The 20152-nt window shown below is 42.0% G+C and overlaps 1 protein-coding gene across 3 annotated transcripts in view; it reads left to right on the forward strand.

The window, feature by feature from the left end:
* slc4a3 (solute carrier family 4 member 3) overlaps positions 1–20152 on the forward strand; it is a 45586-nt gene that overhangs the window by 3919 nt on the left and 21515 nt on the right. For 2 of the 3 annotated variants that reach the window (XM_046403891.1, XM_046403892.1), the window contains exons 3-7: positions 7988–8393; positions 15404–15578; positions 16644–16894; positions 17085–17287; positions 18665–18891. In XM_046403891.1, coding sequence (XP_046259847.1) covers positions 8340–8393; positions 15404–15578; positions 16644–16894; positions 17085–17287; positions 18665–18891 — 910 coding nt within the window. In that variant the 5' untranslated portion in view covers positions 7988–8339. Of the gene's footprint in view, positions 1–7987; positions 8394–15403; positions 15579–16643; positions 16895–17084; positions 17288–18664; positions 18892–20152 lie in introns of those variants that run through there. The other variant, XM_046403893.1, reaches the window with a different exon arrangement.

Genomic DNA, 20152 nt, shown 5'->3' on the forward strand with positions numbered 1-20152 from the left:
TTTGGCAATGCTGCCTGTTAGTTTGTTAAAGCAGTACAAATACATGAAGGTAGTAATATTATTGCATACATGATACATGTGGTTTAGCAGGTTATCTGTGGTTTGCAGTGGCTCTGTGATCTTACTCTCCCACTGCACTGCATGTGAAGTCGTGTCCATGACGGTCAGTATGAACTGTGAAACTCTGCAAGATGTCTCTGCTCTGATGCCAAGACTCACGTTTGTTCAGTTTTGAGCTAAGCTAATCGTTTTCTGGATTCTTCCATGCCATAACAATTTCTGGAAGATTTAGTCATCCAATTAAAAAGAGTGAAATCCCATACAGATGTGGGTGGTTGAGAGGTGTATTGTAACACACCATCTTAAAGGAGACTTCTTGCATTATTTCTCTCGTTTAAACTTTTCATTTATCATTTAACGCATCTTCGTTTTATGCATTTCAGACATGCAGGAAAGGGCAGGGGACCCTCATCCATGTCACACTTTGGTCAGATTTAGATTTTTAAAAAAAGAAAAAGTTTAATAAGTCCTGGGAGAAAGTCCTCTCTTCATTTGACCCATTCATCACCCCAAGCAACTCTATGTGGGCTCTTCACTCACCCAATATTTTTCCCATTCGTGATGTTTTCATTTCTCCTCTGGTCTGTGGGCCAGGGAGTACCGCAAACGGACCGCAAGTGCTGTCCTCTGCATTTTTTTATTGAAGTTGACTGAATGTGAGTAACGTACAAAATAAAACATGCTGCAGACTTGAGATAGTGTTTTTCAAGCAATCGGTGGAGTTTTTATCTTTATGTTTTCCCTCACATTGTGGGGTGGCACACAAAGTAAATACAGCACAGAGTCCATTGGGATGACCGTATTCCCAAGTTCTCCAATCTGCCCTTTTACATCTTGCCATGTGGCTTTGAAAGGTTCAGGACAGCATGAGTTAACTGCTGCAGATACTGCCAACACACTGTGAGCATTTCATGCCTAAAACTTTATTTTATGTTGTCTTTCAAAGACACGTCAGTACGGCACTGGCCACCATCTGCTTTGTTCATTTAGAACAACTCATCATGATGAGCCCAGTTAGAATAATCTGATCTTTCAACCAGCACAACTTAATCTGATTTGCATGCACGTCTATGCTGAAAACCAGAAGACAAATTTTCACACACACACATATATACATATATATACATATAATATTGCTCAATTTAAGCTTTTTTGTTTGTTTGGGGTTTTTTTTTTTTGAACATATTTTTTTGGACATAATCTGATGTGGAAAAGGTTCACACCGCCCAACCTGAGAATGCCATGGTCTTCCTCTGGCACAAGTTAGGGAGCAGTCGGTGAAAGGCTGGACCACGCTCTCAATAATATATAATATTCATTTTTTATTAGTATTATTATTATTTAAGAGTGGGAGAAAACCGAAGCACTCGGAGTAAACTCCACAGAGGAACACAGTGGGCTCGTCACAGCAAGAAGATGAAGCCCTGGCATTGAACCGTCACCTTGATGCTGTGAGGCCACAGTGTTTAACACTGAGGCATCTGTGCTCCTCTGAAACCTGAAGTCCTGTGTCATATCCATGTTTAACACTGTGCTACCAGCCTGGTAGCACAGAGTGTTCAGTTGGACATGAGGGGGGACCTCAGCTCTCTATACCGCCCAACCTGAGAATGCCATGGTCCTTCCTCTGGCGCAAGTTATGCAGCAGTCAGTGAAAGGCTGGACCACGCTCTCAATAAACCTTGTGAAAAACTTCTTAACCCTGCTCTGCTTTGGTGTAAGATGTTTTTTCAGTCCCTCAGTTATGTCTCTGAAGAGATCTTCGTTCTTTATTATCAGGTTCAGTCGGACTGTCCCTGAGTCGACCATCTTCTTTTTCAAGTCTCTCTTTACCGCCTTGGTGATCTTTGTGATACGGCGGCCACTTGGCTTGACAATAATGTCAGAGTCTGCGATCTCCCTCAAGAGCATCTGTTTGAGTGTTGTGATGATGTTCCTGAGTTCATCTACAGACACATGAATCCAGTCATCTTTGAGAATCCGGTTAACAAGCGCCATCACCATCAGATCGCAGAGTTGTTCCCGCTCTTCATCAGCTTCTTCACAGATAGCTGGTTCAACAGAAGCAGGCATTTCCTCACTCTCCGCTGCTTCCTCAATAGCAGAAGCAGCTGCTTCATCACCGACAGCTGGTTCGTCAGTGACAGCAGTGGTGGCTGTTGTTGCGTCTCTTTTCTCTTCTGACGGGCCTTCTGTGTTTGCTGAAAGATCTGCCACCTCTCTCCTGATTAAGCTTAGAGTCATCCTCCTCTTTTCCTCTTGTTCTTGTGTCTCCTGGTTGAGCCGGTTCCACATCAGCTTGAAAAATGTGTCCACTTCGGCTCGGATCACCATGAGATAATTTGCGTAGAATCGCCTTGGTCCGAGGTGGCAGAACAGTGCAGCAACCAGCTGATTACAGATCTCCTTCTGGCTGCTTGAGGTGTCTGCTGTCTCCTTTCTTATCTCGTCATCTTCCGTGGACGACATCATGTCTCGGACCAGCTCTCCCCCCACATCAAGTATCTGCTGCAGGGATGCCTGTTCATCGGGTGTCCAGCAATCATATCTCTTCTTCAGTTTGGCCATGACCCCAATGATCGACTCTCTGGCATATCGGAGAGCAAACAGGGCCTTTACTTTATTTCCCACCTTCTTCCAGCAGGATGTTTCGGCCTCTGGTTCAGACTCTCTCTCTGACTCAAGCTCTTCCATTATGTCTTTTACAATCGCCGATGTTGCCTCGTTAGTATCCTGGGAGGTGCTGGACACAAGCTGTTCGTATTCTTGTTCTGAGAAGTCGTCTTTATTGATGACGCTTATACTATTCGCCTGTTCCTCCAGGATGTTCTTGATAGTTTCTGTGACCGTAGAGATGACGCTTTCTTTGGAATAAACTTCCACAAGAGTAATCGAATCCTCCATCTTATCTGATGCTGTTTCACTTTGAGTCACTTTATCGATGCTCCTGCACGTCATCTTAGATTTAAAGTGCTGCTAACGTGTTCTGCAAATTCAGATATGAAATTAAACGGAATCTACGTCCTATTTATGGAGTAGATCCAGTGTTCACGTGTATCAAAAGAACTTTGACTCCTTTGATGTCATCACATTCCAACCACTTAAAAGGAAAGAAACAACAAAGGACCAGCCTGGAAACAAGCAGCCTAGCAACCGTAGCTAAGCGCACCTAAACACTTTTTTTTTTTTTCCTAAAATTTGCACTGGTCAGTTCTTTGCGAAAAAAAAAACCAAAAAAAACATTTGTACAAAAATGAGTTTATAAAATGTTTTGTGTAGCTGAAATAACGATTGAAATGAAATGTCAACTATAGTGATGATGTTTTGGCAGTTTTCAACATGAAAACATGTCGGCTGCAGCTTCTCGGAGGTGACGTTTTGCTGCTTTTCCTCTGAATGATTTGAATCAGCAGAATCTATTCGTAAAAATACTGAAGTTTGGACTGTTAATTGGTGTCACTTTGGGCTCAGGGTAATTGTGACAGTTTTCTGCATTTTTAAAACCAACCAATCAGTCAGTTATTGGAGAATAATCAGCAGGCAATTCCTGAATAAAAATAAACATTAACTGCAGTCCTGTACAAAAAAGTTAAAAATGAGCTCCAGCTCGACAAACTTCAACAGCAAATTCCTGCTTTGACATTACATTAATGTAGGAGTCAGAATCATCTGCACAGCGAAGTATATTTTCCTGACTACACACATGCTTTAACTGAAGTAACATTTCAATGCAGGTCTTGTCCTCTTGAACCACAGCATGTACAGTGTGGTGTTGGATGCCCAAAAATGTCCATTAGGCTCAAAAATGAAATTATCTCATACAAATTAAACAGAGTTTAATGGCAGTTGTTGGCCACTTGTCACAGCTCAGAACTCTGTATAACTGTATGCGATTCGATGCGTTTCTGTCGCCTGTGTGCTCAGAAGAAAGCTGGGCGACCGAGTGACATTCTCGCAACAGTGGAGCGAGCTGTGCAGCAACCAGATAAAACAGTTCAGTGCCAGTTGTGTTTTCAGTTCTCAGTTTGTATGTTTTCATGATAATTAATATCGTGAGAGTTGCATGTGAAGGCAAGCATCTAAAAACATCAAGCATTATTTCCAGCCTTCAAATGTGTTTATTTTTCAGTGACAATAGCTCACTGTAGTGCTGCAACGGAAGATTATTTCTATTACCCATTAATGCAGTGTACGGGGTTGTTATATTGTTATTACTTTGCACTATATCGAGAGTTACTATATTGTTATTGCACTTACGTTTGAGTTACCGTAACGGTATCGGACTGTTTCTTTTACGTGTTTATTGAATCGAGGAAAAGTTCCCATCCACTACGTGTTAAAAATGTTGCACTACCTGTTATACCTTGCTGTTGTTAAAAGATAAACTGTGTTGCGAAAATACTGCGTCGCTGACATTACCTCGGGAAAAATAATAACACAGCTGTTTATTCATTTTGGGAGTGAACGGAGTTGTCAGAACGCTGGTTTGTATTCTATTCATAAAGTTTGACTGACTTATCTGACTGTTGTGTTGACATTCCCTGTAGCGCAGCTCCATCTAGTGGACGCAAAACGGAACCCGATCCACTGCTGTAGCTTCTATCCTATGCGCCTTATAATGCGGTGCGCCTTATATATGAAAACAGTTTTAAAATAGGCCATTCATTGAAGGTGCGCCTTATAATCCGGTGCGCCTTATAGTGCGGAAAATACAGTACTTTTAAACTGTTTGGAAATCCCCCTCAGCTGATTGAATCCCTTCAGGCTTCTGCAGGCCACAGGGCAGATATGAGTTTGGCATCTGTAGGCCAATTTGTGAAGTGCTGCATCACAGCTCCATTAGACTCAATCATCCACTGTGGTTACCTTGATTAAATGATGTGCAACCAACACCAGACTGCTGAAAAGTAACCACACACTCATCTGTGCATGTGTGCACATTAAAACTGCTGAGTTTTAACTGTGTGCTGTCTTGGTTTGTGCCAATTAAAGGTTCACCCTTCTTTCTCTCGTTTACACTTCTTTCTTTCTTTCTTTCTGTCTCTCTCAGGGCTCTTGACTCTCTTTTCAACGTGTCTCGCCAAAATGTCCATTTAACTGTTAATGCATTTTGGCCTCTGATAGAATGTGACACAACAAAACCATGACTGCAGAAACATAATTTCACTGAGGAGGTCAAGATGTAACTTTTTTCCACTGATAGAAGTTGCTGCTGTTGTCTTATTTGATAATAAGCTGAATAACATTGACTGACTGATGACTGATGGTCAGATTACCATGAAGTTTGAGAAATTATAATAGTCTTTCATTTTGTCCAATATTGTGTCGACCAAACCATTGATAGTGTTTGAGTAAAGCAGTAAAATTAGTGAAAATAAGCTAAAAGGCTGGTAGCAAAACTATGACAAAATGTTATGTAAAAATAATTCCCTGCTAAGTGGCTCAATGTTTCCGCACTAATTGCACTAATGCACAGGTGCGTGTTTCCTCTTCACCTGTTAAACCCTTGCTGACAGTGTGAAGACAGCATGTGACGTGAACAAGGCAGTCGCCTTTAAATTCGACATGCAGGAAAAACCATGAACGAGGGTGCTTATGAAAACAGCTGCTTTTTTCATGCAGTTCACCCACTAATTAAATCAAAGTCTGACCATAAATGCATTTTTATGTCTTATAGTTATGTAATCACTATGTCGTCATGTGTAATAGTTATTGCTTTATGTTAATGCTCACTCAAGTACAAGTTCAGTTTTGGTTGTTATTTATATTTTTCTGGTGTAACTTTGCCTTTATGGTGATATGTGTTTTTTTGTGTGTAATGAAACATGTGGTCCAATATTTTAGGGAGGTCTGTCCTGAGTCACTGTAGCCCCATGATTCACCAGAAGGTTTGTTTTTCCTTTTTTATTTTCGACGCCTGTTGGCATTCCTGCTCCCACCACCCAACCACAACCCTGTTAGCCTCGGTCACTTATGTATGTCACTGTCCCCTTCACACATTCAAAGAGTGAGCCATTCAGAGCTCTCTGATTACACGGCTGGTATGAAGGGGGTGGGACATTTGATATTACTGTAGCAGTGAGTTAAGTGGTGGTGGGCTGGGCAGGAGCTGGGTCAGCTTTGGTCAAGGTGACCACGCACGCACACGCACACACACACACACACACACACACACACACACACACACACACACACCACTGGTGGCCAGTCAGGATGACACACGGGCCCCTCAGACACAATGGAAGGTAGGAAGCAACCTGTGTGGGGGAAGGTATAATTTTACACTTCACATTTTAACAGCACAAATACTACTGTAGGTACCGGAAAGGTGTGAGGTGGTGGGAGTTGGATGGGATGGATTTATCTGTAGCCATGCGGGGTGAGGTACAAAGACAGACTGTTTATTCAGTTCACACATCACATATCAACTGTTCTTTTATTTGTGCAGTGCCTTGTGCATAATGTGAGCTATGAGCCAGCTGTAAATGTCTCAGAGGGAGCGAGTGAGTCAGCTGAATAAAACTGAGGCAGATGTACAGCCTGTTACTGTGACAGCAGCTCCAAACAGGCTTTTCAGATTCATCAGCTGTATTCCCTACATTCCCAAATCTTAAAATATTCACATAATGTATGCTTAATTCAGTCCAACAGTTTTTCCTTTTGTCACCTCATTGCATGCACTGTTTTAACTGTTTACTTAACCAAAGTGATAGAAATAAAGGAACAGTACAACACTATGAATGGTGCACAGATAAAGTAATGCCTGCTCTTCAGAAAGGGATGACAGCAGCAGCACATTCTCACATGTCCTGTTCTGTTGATGAGACACAGCAGAGTGGAAACATGGCTAAAATTCTGGAGGCTAACTCTGACTTAGATTTTTACTGGAGTAAATGGCTCCTTTGAACAGTAATTGTCTGGCTTACCCTGACTCACATTGCCCAGAATACTTACAGACCAGCAATCGTGGTATGTTTACATGGATGAGAGGCACCTGTTTCCTTCCACGTTGAGGCCAAAATAACCAGTGGTGGCTATTTTGGCATCACTGGGTCTGAAGGTGCCTTTTCTTGTTTGCTTATGTGCGTGTGTTCCACACTGGTGTTCAAGTTAGACTGATAAGTGAGAATTAAGGATATTTTAGTCACATGTGTCGCAGGACTGAAAAACATGGAATTTTGTAAGAGAAAGAGATGCTAATTGCTATTTGACAGACTAAAATTCTTCACGGGAGTCAAACATCCAGTTTAAAACTGTACTTATCAACAGCATTTGGGTGTAATGTCAGAGGCAAAGGTTTGCATAAAGGGACATGTCACATATTCTTAGAGTAATACTGTTGGGAGTATAATGTGTCCAATTAATAATGATAATGTGACATTTAATCAGTGCAGAGTGCTCAGTGCTCCCCTCAACTCCACTTAGTTACAAGAAGATATAAAAAGAGCAGGGGTGACACGGGTGTGACCACAACAGTCCGACTCTGAACGGGAGGTTAGTCACCATGTCTCAGAGACGCCACAGGGAACACGTGGATCGTAAGAGGGGAATTAAATTTAAAATTTACAAATACAATCATTTGGATGGGAAGCAGCAGTGAGGTGCCGCGATTTTGTTCAGGTTTAGGCACACGATTATTAGCACAATGGTGCCGCACTGATTTAATGTTTTGTCAAAATGTCACAAATTTGAAATTTTGAAAATTTTTTTTTAATGAAGAATAATTTTTTTAAAAAATAAAATGATTCCCTTTGAAGCTGAATTTACTCAAATTGTGTGTGTCTGGTGTGTGTGTTCACCAGCATGCAGTGATCATGATTAGTGTTTGCAGTACATCAGATGTGCTTGGATGCTGTCCAGCAGCTGCCTGATGTATTTTCCTCAGATCAGACCAGTAACTTGGCTCCTCCTGTCCACTCTCCTGCAGGTTATGCCACCCCAACGGCTTCCTGGGTCCCCAACCGTGAAAGAGAAAGGCTGATCCCAGTCCTCCCCCAGGTTCCTGCTGCTCTGCACCCCATCTTACCCTCATTCCCATTCCAGTTTTTTCTCCTCTCCCAGCTGCACAAACCCCACACCTGACCTTGCCATCCCTGTCGTCCGTTACCTCTGGGTTCATCTGGTCACGTCTTTCCCCCGCAAATCCTTCTCCACAGCAACTCCATCCATACCCAGCCGCTGTGTTTAGTTTTGTTCCAGCCACACGAGCCATCCTTTGTGCTGGCCCTTGTCCTCATCATAGAGCTCTTCCTCACCCGCTGGCTGCTCGTCCAGCCCCCATGGCTACAGGAGGTCATGCCCCAGAGATAGATGTGTTGATCAACCTACAACAGGTAAGAATTATAAGGAAGATACATAAACATGAAAACACAGCTTTGGAAAAATCTCAAAATAAAACCAGACGTTACTTTGGTGTGTGGTGATATGTAGTGTAAAGGCTGTTTTGAGGAGTACACTAAATGGGAGTATATTCCTTGTTTAGTTGCCCATTTCTCATAAATTCATAAAATTCATGAAGATTTGCACATTTTAAAAAGAACTCTTTTATTGTTATGTGTTTATTTGCTTTCTTGCTGAGAGTTATATGAGACGATTCATGCCGTGTGTGTGTTAATTATAGATTTAAACCCAGGAGGCCATTAGCTTTGTTTAAAATAAAGACTGGAAACAAAAATACCAGCCAACCGTTCCAAACATTACAAATTAACACTGTATGTCTCATTTGTTGTTGAGACATACAGCCATACAGCACAGACATACTGTGCTTCAGCTATGTGCTGCAGCTGTTTCTTAATAAACAGTGGAGCTGTTTGTCAAGAAACAGAGACAGCAACTGCTGTTCTTTTTACACTGCAGTGCAACAACATACCAGTTAGTCAGCTTTAGAGGTGAGATAAAATACCTGATAAGATTGTCTGACAGAAAAATGCTTTGTGTCTGTGTTAATAATTTCGTAACTGCACAGTCTCAAACACCCATTTTACATTTTCACACCACTCAGTTGCCAAATAGCTTGTTTATTAGATCAGGTAAAATATATATGCTGAAGCACAAAATATTTACTGCATCTGGTGTTTTCCATTTCGGTATATTTCCTCAGCTGGATGTGGTACTTCAAAAAGAAGCATTTTGCCTTAACTAAAAGCCTCAGGCCCTCACTGTCCTTAGGAAACAGCTTGTTTTCAGAGAGTTTCATTTCTTTTAATTCTTGCAGTACAAAAGACAGTTGAGTTGAGAGGTGAACTCGGGTAACAACGGTTTGGCATTTGTTGAGAATAAGAAATTCAGAATTTCCAGGTATTGCTTAACAGTTTCATAAATGGCTAATGTCACAATTGGTCAATGGCCACAATTTTGCCATTTTTGGCAAAGAAATGAATATCATTTTTCATGAAGAGGCCAGAATTAGTTTTACAATAACTTTTGTTTTTGACGATCTTCATGAATTTAGCAGCATAAATAATGGACAATTTCCCAGTGCCCTGAGCTCCTGGTCTGGTCATGGCAGAGTCAGCTAGCTCCACAGCTAACTAAGCTAACTAACTAATGGCAGCTACAATGAAGAGCAGTTAGCTGTTACTTTAGCAACAAGTAAAGGTGTGCCTCCATTACGGAACTCAGTAAATCACAGAGTCCCAGAGCAGCCAGGATATGAGGGGGAAAAACAGAAGACATTTTCTCTGTAAAATATTATCCAGTTTCACCAACATGGTGGCGTGTGACTTACTTCCATGAAGAATTGTATGCTTCTAATGACAGATTATATCCGCTCAGCCAAGCAACATATAGTGCAACATATATAGAGGCACTGAATCAGTGTACCATCAAAAGTATATTTTTTCTTCTTTTTTCTTTCTTTTAAGGTGAAATACTTTTTTAATATATCTTGAAGTTAAATGCAGCCTAAAAGATTTCCCCACAAGCAATTCTTTTATTACAGAGATTACATTAACATGTATTTATTTTACAAAAAAATGTTGCTATGTTACTGTTTTAAATGTCACTATGACCAGGTACCCTGGAATCCTCTCACAGCAGCATAATGTAATGAAAGGAGCACTGAACTCATCTTTGAGACAGAATTGTTCCCTCCAGCGCCTTAACACAGAGATGAGTCACAGGCGGCTCTTTGGAAAACACTCATGTCCTTCATAGCAGAATGTTTTCTAGCTGTTATTCAAGTGTAAGAGATTAGCCTGTGTTCTCAGGAAAGAAACATCTCTGCCAACGACGTAGGTGATGTGTTACTGTGCGCAGTGGGGACCATGTCATCCACAGTGTGCGTAGCATATTGTGACACTGATTTGAAGGAAATAATAGGCTGAATGCTTGGCTACATAAGCAGACCCTTCAATTTCCTACCCTCAATTGCTTGTACACTCTGTACATAAGACACACACACACATACATGCATACATACATACACAGACAGCATCCATAGAGATGTGCCATTAACTCCTACAGCTGATTGATGCTGCTCTGAACTATGATCAACATATTGGTTTTTTTGTTGTTGTTGTTGTTTTTGGTTCTGGTTGGTTTTGTGTGAGGGCATGTGGTGTGTGGAGGATGTGAATGCAACCTCCTTTGGCCCAGCTGATTCTTGGTTGCCACAGAAACATCACCAGCTGCTGCCAGCTTACGACAGATGCAGTTTTTGAAGAGATCCTCCTATGGGCGCCAGTGGTTTTAGTCATCTCATGTGTGTCTTTCGATGAAGATGTTCCATGATGCAAGGCTTTGACCATAAACTACAGTGCTCAGTGCACTGCGGAGGTACGCTGTGGAGCTTTTGACCACTAGTCGCGTCATGGATCACTTACATGATGACGCACAGGCACATGAGTGAGCAGTCGCTGTCAGTGGGTTCATTCTGTTCTGCAGATCTTGGGTGGTGGTAATGCATGTATTTCCAAATGCTGCCTACCAAGTCGATTATCAAATAATAATTCAGGTTGATAAAAATATGCAATCAGTTTGTTTTCCTTTTTTTCCACAACCTGTGTTTCTTTAAGCACCAAAGACCACTGGAGTAAACCCTCATGAATCCTGTAGTGGGCCAGTTGTTGCAAACTCCTGTTGGTCAGATAAACACTGTTCAAACCCATGTGTTATGTTGGGGATGATTGAGTCTTACAGCCATAAAAACCATGTTCACATGTTGAGTGTGGGCATCACAAAACATGAATGAACATACAGTGCAGTCAGACAAACTGGATTTAGGTTTCAGTAACATTAAAGCTAGTGGGCGACAAGTTAGTAAAACTGTACATTAGTGGGTTTACTATGAGAAAATGACGGTTATTTTCTCCTGGTTTTGCTAGATGGTTTGTTAAATATTGTCCCTCTGTGAGTAGCACTTTCTTACTGTCTTAAGAAATGTATTTTTTACTGTCTTTTCATTTGGTAAATGCAGTTACAGTGGCTCAAGTGGCAGAGAATAGAATAAACTGTACGTCTTTGGGAGTTTACTTGCCTTGGTTTAGAATAGATTACGTTAAATGTTTCTATCTTCAGGGTTCGGCAGAGTCTCACTGATCATTATTGCTGCTGCTGCTTGATATTGGCAGAATGGGAATGTAGGATTTAACAGAAATAACTGTGTTTGGGAGACATTTCAGTGGATGTAAATGATTGGACCGTGTTTAAGCAAAACTTATCTTTGATTTGAAAAAAAATTTCAGCAATTACATTCAGTGATTTTTAAACGATTGCTCATAAACATCAGCTGCTCAGTGAAAAGAAAAGCAAAACACTGATGCTCATATTTATGTTAGTTGTGATTTGTTTCTCTGGGAAGCGTGCCAGCTCCTTCAATCAAAGAGGCCGAGATGAAGGGATGAAGGCAGTGGGAAGCGGTTTTAAACACTGCTAAATGAAAACGAGCAGCAAGCAACGGAAAGCAGAGTGATCCGCAGAGGAAAACAAACCGACTGCATATTTTTATCAGCCTGAATATTAATAAGTGAGAGACTCAGGAAAGAATGTGTTTTGCTTTTGAAATTGACTGCCTGGCACCGTGGACCCAACTGTGAGACCGATTGTAAAGTCCACAGCATCTGTCTGAAAAATAACATACAGTGACATATATTTGTGTTTAATGTCCTACACAATTCATCCTTGAGCCGTTTCCCCTGTACGCGTGTCACATGTTTAACCTGTGTTTACTGATTTTTATGGACTCTTGTTGGCAGTGCAAAGCAGCTCCTAATATATCTGATAAATTATCTTTAAAGCCGACATGGCTAACACGTTAAGAGGCAGCTGCCTGTTACGCATGCCGGAGTTGTAGTTGTGTCTCTGGCCACCAGATGAATCATATGTTCACACTCCTTTGGCTTTGGCTTTGGAAAGCTTTTCTTGCTGAGAGGAAAACAAATGTTATATGAGAAAGTGAACCAGAACACTGAACATGCAGGCTGTTTTTCTACGGCGTAAGACATGAAGTTCTGTGTCTGTTGTGTTTCTTAATGATGGAGGAGTCAAATGTCAAATGTTCTGCAGGTTTATGGGCTTGTTCTCAACTGTGTTCAGCTGTTCAGGTTCCATAGTCAACTGGTGGATAAATTATTGGTGAATTTCTCCGTTTCAGTCGGTAAGCATTTTTCTTGCTAAAATTTCACCGCCATCACCAGATGACTTTAATTGACCCGAACCCAGCAATCCCGAACCTTGATGGTAGTCCTAATCACAACAATCCTAATTCACCTTTAACTTTGTGTATGCCCTCACTCCAGAGGGTTTTCCTGAGCATTTGATCCTGACAAACACATAACACAGACGCACACCTCGTCCTCCATATTACTCAGCAGCTGATAAATATTTTAATGCATCTCTCTGGCTCGGCATTCCATTAAATATGAAATATTCATGTTGCAGTAGAAGTTGGGCGGTTCACGATAAAAGGTTAGGCCTCATCTTTTTGACTGAACAGTGGCTCGTCTCGATGATTAATGGAAAGCCCTTCTCCTCATAGTTGAATGGACGCGGTCAAATCAGCCACGAAGTGTTTGAATTTTCATGCATGAAACACTATTGCGTTTGAGTGTTAGCACTCACTGCCAACAGGCTGAGATGACATGAAAGCTCTTATCCAGCATTCATTAGAACAATATTATTAGTATTAGCAGATTTCCATCTCCATGTTGGCAGCACAGCTGACTGAAAATGGATTATATAAATCTTTTGTTCTCCAGTGGGTTCACATAGCAGCTCAATTAACTGTAAACAGTAAAGTCACAAAATGATGAAGAATGTCCATCACCAGGAGGCATCCAATGCCTTTTTTATCCAGCCAATAGTCTAAAACTGACAGGCGTTCAGCTGGTTCAGCTGACAGTTTATACTCGTATTTCAGTGGGATCCAATTCGTTTTTGACAAATGCAGGTTACCTGATGCACATGTTGTGTATTTTAAAAGCAAAATGTGTCTCTCTGTGTTCTCTCTTCCTGGAAACAGTTAAAATGCTTCTGATGACTCATCTCTTCTGGGGTGGACACACTAGATAACCCCGCCCACGTTGTAAAATTGCTCTTGACTGCCTGCTGAAGGGTCACTAGCATGGCAGTATCATGATAAGAGGTGTGTGTCTGAATGGCAAACCCTTCGTTTCTGAAAGAGTTTCATTATGTGCTCATGTCTTTACTCCTTTCATAACCTCCTCCTCTTGATCTGACAGAGCAAGAGAGGAAAGTGAACCACTCAAATCAGACTTAAATTTGGTCCTCTTGTAAATAACTGCACTCACATATTGCTTTTTACTCAGAGCTACAGCAGCCGAAGGAGCTCGAACTTCTCTTTCGCTCTGATTATGTTGTTTTTGTGCTGTTGCATCCATCAGATTTTTCTGTCTCACACCAGAATATCTCATCAGACAAAATAAATGCTCCACCTGTCTGCCCGGATGAGCGCACTTTAATTATAGGGGGTCTGTTCTTAACATAATATCTGTGTTTGCCACTGGGGCTCTTCATAAAATGTGCAGCATTTGAAATCAGTGTGCTCCACTGTTTGTCATCCAAATCCTGTTCACACAGGACCTCCACCCTCCACCACCTGGGCTGGGGTTGCCCTCCTCCTATGTCCCTCCACCCCAACTGACTTCAAAGCTGACATGAAAGAGTTTGAGTCATTTGCACCAATGGAGCTTGAGCAAACCGAGAGCAGATTTAGAAAAAGTGCCTTTGCTGTAATAACTGGCTCAGCTGAGAGTGTTAGTCCCTTATTCAGGCTCTTCCACTGATTAACAGTGCTTCCCAGAGCAAGGAAAAGAGGGGAGAGTGATGGAGCAGAGGCTTAAATTAAACTAGATCTGGTTTGCAGGAATATAGAGCACCTGAAGTAAGGCACAAAATTGAGTCGTCCATCCAGTGTCAACGCAGGTTTTACTCCTCACTCAGTTTAAAATTCTCCTTTTATATTCAGCCTGGCTTCATCTGCCTCGGCCTTGTGTAGGTAGGTAGCTCTGTTTAAACGTGCCCTGTCCCTTCATCCCACTGGTAATTAGGACGTAATGGATCCTTGGCACAGAGAAATCTGAGACCACACAACAGTAGCCAGTGAGCTCACTGTGCCAGCACCAATCTGAGGCACAGGAAGCGGCCTGTCCCAGTGATATGACCTATCAGAGGCACTAAATGGCTCTGGCAGGACACTCCCTTCAGCCTCCACTGTCTCCAGGGGCTGTCTAGTGCATTAGCACTTCACTGCTTAGCACTTTGTTGTATCGATTTGATGTCCTCTACACATGAAGCAGAGGATGTACAGGCACAGCCGTTGTACTGAAACAGACTAACGGGAGGTTTCTCATACAGAAAATACAAAGGAAAAATAGAAGGTTTATTGCCAGCTGTAGTGTTGTTTTGTTAATTACTTACTTGAGACACAACAATATAAAACTGGTGACATTTGTTGCTCTATGTTCACCACGGATTTGGTTTTTACTTTCATTTAGCACAAATCTGGTCCCTGTGTGTCTGTGTGTGCATATTGTCACAGCCAAACTGTGTTAGGCTAAAAAAATGTCTGACTGCATTACCCTCCTGGCTATATAATATAGTAATCAGAGTAGCACAATTTGTGTCATCATGCAATCAGCAACGGTACCTGCTTTCTGCATGCACAGATGCCCTTATTCATCACAGGGAACATGATTCATGCTGAACTGTAATGACGGTGACAGGACTGCCCATATATGAAGAGAAAAACATTTTTTTTATCTGTCCACTGATGCTCTCTCCTCTCCTCTTCCCTCTTGCCTTCACCTTGTTGACTCTTTTCTCCCTGTGCTTCTTTTCCAGTGTTTTCAAGTGAGTGTTCGTTCTTCTTTGTCTCCTGCTCCAGGTGAAGGTGGAGGAGGAAGATGTGGAAGGCTCAGCAGAGGAACAGGAGGAAGAAGAGGAGGAGGGGAACTGGGAGAAAGCGCTGTCTGTGGAGCGCTTTGGAGACATCATCGGCGACTCTGCTTCCACCAGTGGAGACAGAATGGGCCGGAACTACACTGAGAAAGACTTTGAATGTAAGCAGAGCTTGCAAATAAATACAATTATGAAACTAGTGGCATTCACAGTGGAGACCTCAGCTGTGCACAATACGACATGATGAACATGGCTACTGTAAAGCATCTGCATGTTAGTATTACTGTAAACAAGCAAATCAGTCTTGTTCCATAAACATTTATTTTGTGTGTTTGTAGCATTTTGTAATGTTATAATCCATTTAACGATAATAAATGTGCTTATGTGTGTATAAATAAGCATGTATAAAATCTGACCCTGACCTTGTCTATCGTAGTTTGAGTTAACTGTGTTATCTTTATAGATTAGATTTAGAACAGGGCCCCAGACTCCATGTATGTAAGTATTTTGGTGGATCGGTATTACAGATTAGCACATGAATACTGCGTGGTCTGGCAGAAGATAAAAGTGACTAAGATGAGCCAGAGCTACTTTATTTTGATGTTTATTCGACAGTGCATTTCTCCATTATTGCCTGTTAATTAAAATCTAAAGCTTTTGTTTGTGTTGTGTCTTTCAAGTGTTTAATAGAGAATTATGGGGAGAGGAAGCATCTCCTCTGATAATAGCATCATTTTTTTCTCTGCATATTTTATTTAATGATTTCAAAAGCCTGCAGCTAAGAAGAGTGTGTGTTTCTGTAAAGCAGAGCATATTGAAAACTCATTGCTACTGTTTGTCTTGGCTTTAATGCCCATAGTGACGTGAAAGCTTCTGTGTTACAGGACAAAGATTAAATCCCAGGATGGAGCAGTTCTTTGCACAGTTTGGGGATAAATCAGTAAGAGCTTCAGGAGCATTTCAGGCGAGCTGAAGGACATAAACTGTCTCAGAATGATAACCTCCCCTTGTGATGCTGCTGTCACCCTGAGGAGAGCTGACCTTTGACCATTTGCAGCGTCACTTTAGTTGTGTATCAAAAGAACGACGGTTTCTCCTCACAGAAATTTCACCATGAGACTTCCCTCCTATGTTGTGCCGCCAGCCCCGAGACAAAGGGACAAAGCATGACACTGCATGACGCTGTCTACGCAGTCAGTTTTAATTCTTGTGTTTGTTAAACACAGACCACAGGCACACGTTTCATCATACGCACCACCCGTTATCCACCCACCTGCCCCTGCCCCAGCGTCTACGCAAGAGGGTGCACAGCACGGACAGGAGGCGCAAGAAGAAACGGAAGAAAAAAAAGACCTCCCTGCCCCCCTCTGACGTCACACCAACCATCCACGAGGTAGACGAGGAAGAGGCCGAGTCTGAGACAGATGGACAGGGGACGGCCGCCACACCCACAGAGCTACCTGACATCCAACCACAGGTAAAATAAGACAGAAGAACCGTGGGGCCTTTACAGTGTTAAGGTAAATTCATGCGATTGAAGCAGGCCTGCTGTTGAGATGGCCAAGGCGTGAACGCCATTACTGCACTGCAGATTCGCTGTCCGGTTTTGACAAGCTGCTAGGTTTAACACATTCCTCCTCTCTCACTGACCTTCCTCTTCTTCTCAGTTTAGTTTGGGGAGCCAGGAGGACTTGGAGGAAGCTCCCCAGCTCGCTACCTTCCACACGGAAAACGAAGAACATCCATTGTCGAGGAGAGATGCACCCACGCTGATAAAGGGGGAGACTCATGATGGGGGACTTACCACTCACGGACAGCAGGAGGAGGTGGATGAGGAGGGGGTGGATGGAGAGGAACCTGCTTGCAGAAGGTAGGCAATTACCACATGACCAATTGATCTGCATGTACTGAAGTTAGTTGCATTGGTTTTATAATCTGTGACAATGATAAAGCAATAAAATTCCTATGTGTAAAGTGAAACGTGGTTTGTGGTGATGAACCCTACTGAGCCGTCCATCCATTTCAAGCATCTTTCATCTCCTTGATTTCCGGGCCATCCGCACACCACATGCTCATCACAGCGCACAGTGAGCAATAACAACCAGAGTGAAACATTTAGCTCTTTAGTATTCAGCAGCTAAGAGACAAATAGATTTCCCTTAAGATCCGGAGAAAAATTATTGGACTTAACTTTTCAGGCCGCTCACAACGTGAGTCAAGCTTTCAACATGTGAGCTGGATGAGTAGCTTGTTATGCTGCCCAAATGTGGGCAGAAAAAAGACAAAAAGCATTTTATCAGGAACATTGGTGCTTTTGATGCTATAGCAGGGCAAATGTCTTGAGAGAGCTATTTCTGTAGCCTACACGTGTGGCTGTATTGTACTGTCCTCATCCACTTTGTGCTCCACACAGGAACAATGTTTGTGGTGTATTGTTTTCACCTCCTGCCAGCTGGTCTGAATTGAGTTTTTTGTTGGCCGATGGTATAAGAGAGGAATTACAAAGCTGAATTAAAGACAATTTGATTCATATTCAGAGCTTTATTCTGCTTTCTAAATTTGGAACTGACGCCCTGCATCAGATTTTATCCATTGAATAGTTTGAACAAGGCAGGTGCAAACAGAGCAGGCAAGAGCACTGAGTCGTGCCTGCTTTAATTGCATGCAGGGACACAAACGTGCATTTTAGGCTTCAGTGTTTCAGCAGGAATGTGAATGTCATACAAATCATGACTAACAACCTTAGACTTACAGTTCCTCAGGTTCTCCAGCTGAACCCATCTGGCTAGCAAACATGCATGAGCATCAGAATATAGTTAAGCTGTTTCTTCTTTTTTTAGGATTAGAAGTGGTTGTATGTATAACCTCCTACTGGGAGGTCAGGGACCCACTGGTGATTCAAGCATACTGCTGATGCTAACCGTTGAGTAAAATCACAGAAACACTGTCATGCCTGCGTTATGCATTATTGTGCAGCTGTGTTTAAACATAGCCGAGGATGACTCAGAGGGTTGCTGAGGAGATCCTGGTCTGTTGCTGTGTTGTGAAGCCCTCTAGTGGTGAAGAGATAGCAGTGCAACCAAGAGGCACAGCACAGAGTTTTAACTCAGCAGCAGCATTTGAATCTCGTTTAAATCTCTTATCTGTATTGTGACATTTAACATTTTTAACATCGAACTTTTAACACATTATGTGTCATTATTTTCTAATTTCCTATGATGTGGAGCTTTAAATTCCTTTTTGTCAGTGTTCCCTCAGGTTCAGATCCCTCAAGTTCAACCACGACCCGCGGCTGGTTCCGCAGGAAGCCCGTCCACCATCGTCTGGCGGGCGCCCAACGGAGCAACTATGACCTGAAGGAACGGATCTGCATCGGCAGCATGACGGCTCTGGAGACGGCCGTCTACCAGCAGGTGCCCACTGACGAGGCTGAGGCTCAGATGTTGGCCAGTGCTGACCTAGATGACATGAAAAGTAAGGGAGGGCTTCTGACAGACAGACACTTTTCAAGTCATTAGAAATTAGGTGTGGAAAGAATTGTGGAAAAATTGGTTTAGTGTAAAACAAAGATGTTATTTTAAATTATTTGTAGTAGTTTTTTTCCTATCTGCAAAAGTAATAGTGGTTTAAATAAGGATCAGCTGCTATTTTCTGGCATGTTTTGTCCCAGACAGTGATGACATAGCTGGCCCACTTTATAATTATCAACAGAGTGAAAAACGACCTTGCTTGGATGCTTTACATACAGTATGCACTGAGAAATGAAAGCCTTGGAGCAGGAGGATGTTGCTAAATGTATCTTCTGAGATGAATCAGCTTTACTTTTCACCCACACCACAACAACATGGTGGGGGCTTCTTTATGAGGTTTCTTTTTCTAGTGTTGTTATGTATCAGCCAATGACTGTTCTCCTCCATTTCTCCATCAGACCTCCATGATAGCGCACAGTGTGGTTGCTAGGATATTTGGGACATAACTATAGCACTTTGTATGTCTATAAGCAGCAGCAGTTGATGTAGTCATGCATGAAACATGTTTTCATGTTGTTCAGGCTGGTGACTAATCTTCCCAAATTTCAAAGGTTTCAGTTTATTACCCACCAGTAATGTAATCCTGCTTTGATCATATGCCAAATGTTTGTAACATTAAAGGTATTTGATGAAATTCTTAAATTACAATAAGGAAAGCAGATCAGCACTCCAATCTTGGACATGACTTCAGACTCTTGGCTCGGAGCACCTTCCCGCTGAGACCAGCAGATAATAACGGAAACACATTGTTAGCACCTATTCTAGCCGACGGAGAGCTTGACACCATTCTGTTGTGTGGAGACATACTCTCCCTGCTGCTTTGATTACAGTGTAAATGTGTCGTTAAAGGCCAGTTTTACTGTAGTGACATGTCAATGACAAGGTCAGAATATCAGCTTTAAGCAGCAATATAAGTTCAAAAATAATATATTTTTAGATATCAGACTTTACTTAGACCTGAATTTTGAATTTAAAGCTGGATTAGTAATTGCAGCACCCTCTACTGGCAGTAAAAAATATTACTGCAAAATCTGCCTGTAAATCACATGAATACATTAACAAATCATGACTTCTTTTGAGCATTTTAACTTTTTAAATACCAGTCCATAACTGTATAAAAAGAAGAGTTACTCTTAATCAATAGTGAAAAGGCAACCAGATGACCTGAAAAAAAGATTGACGTTTCCTCTAACAGAAGGAAATAA

The sequence above is a fragment of the Scatophagus argus genome, chromosome 11, assembly GCF_020382885.2.
Source record: "Scatophagus argus isolate fScaArg1 chromosome 11, fScaArg1.pri, whole genome shotgun sequence".
NCBI classification, from domain to species: domain Eukaryota; kingdom Metazoa; phylum Chordata; class Actinopteri; family Scatophagidae; genus Scatophagus; species Scatophagus argus.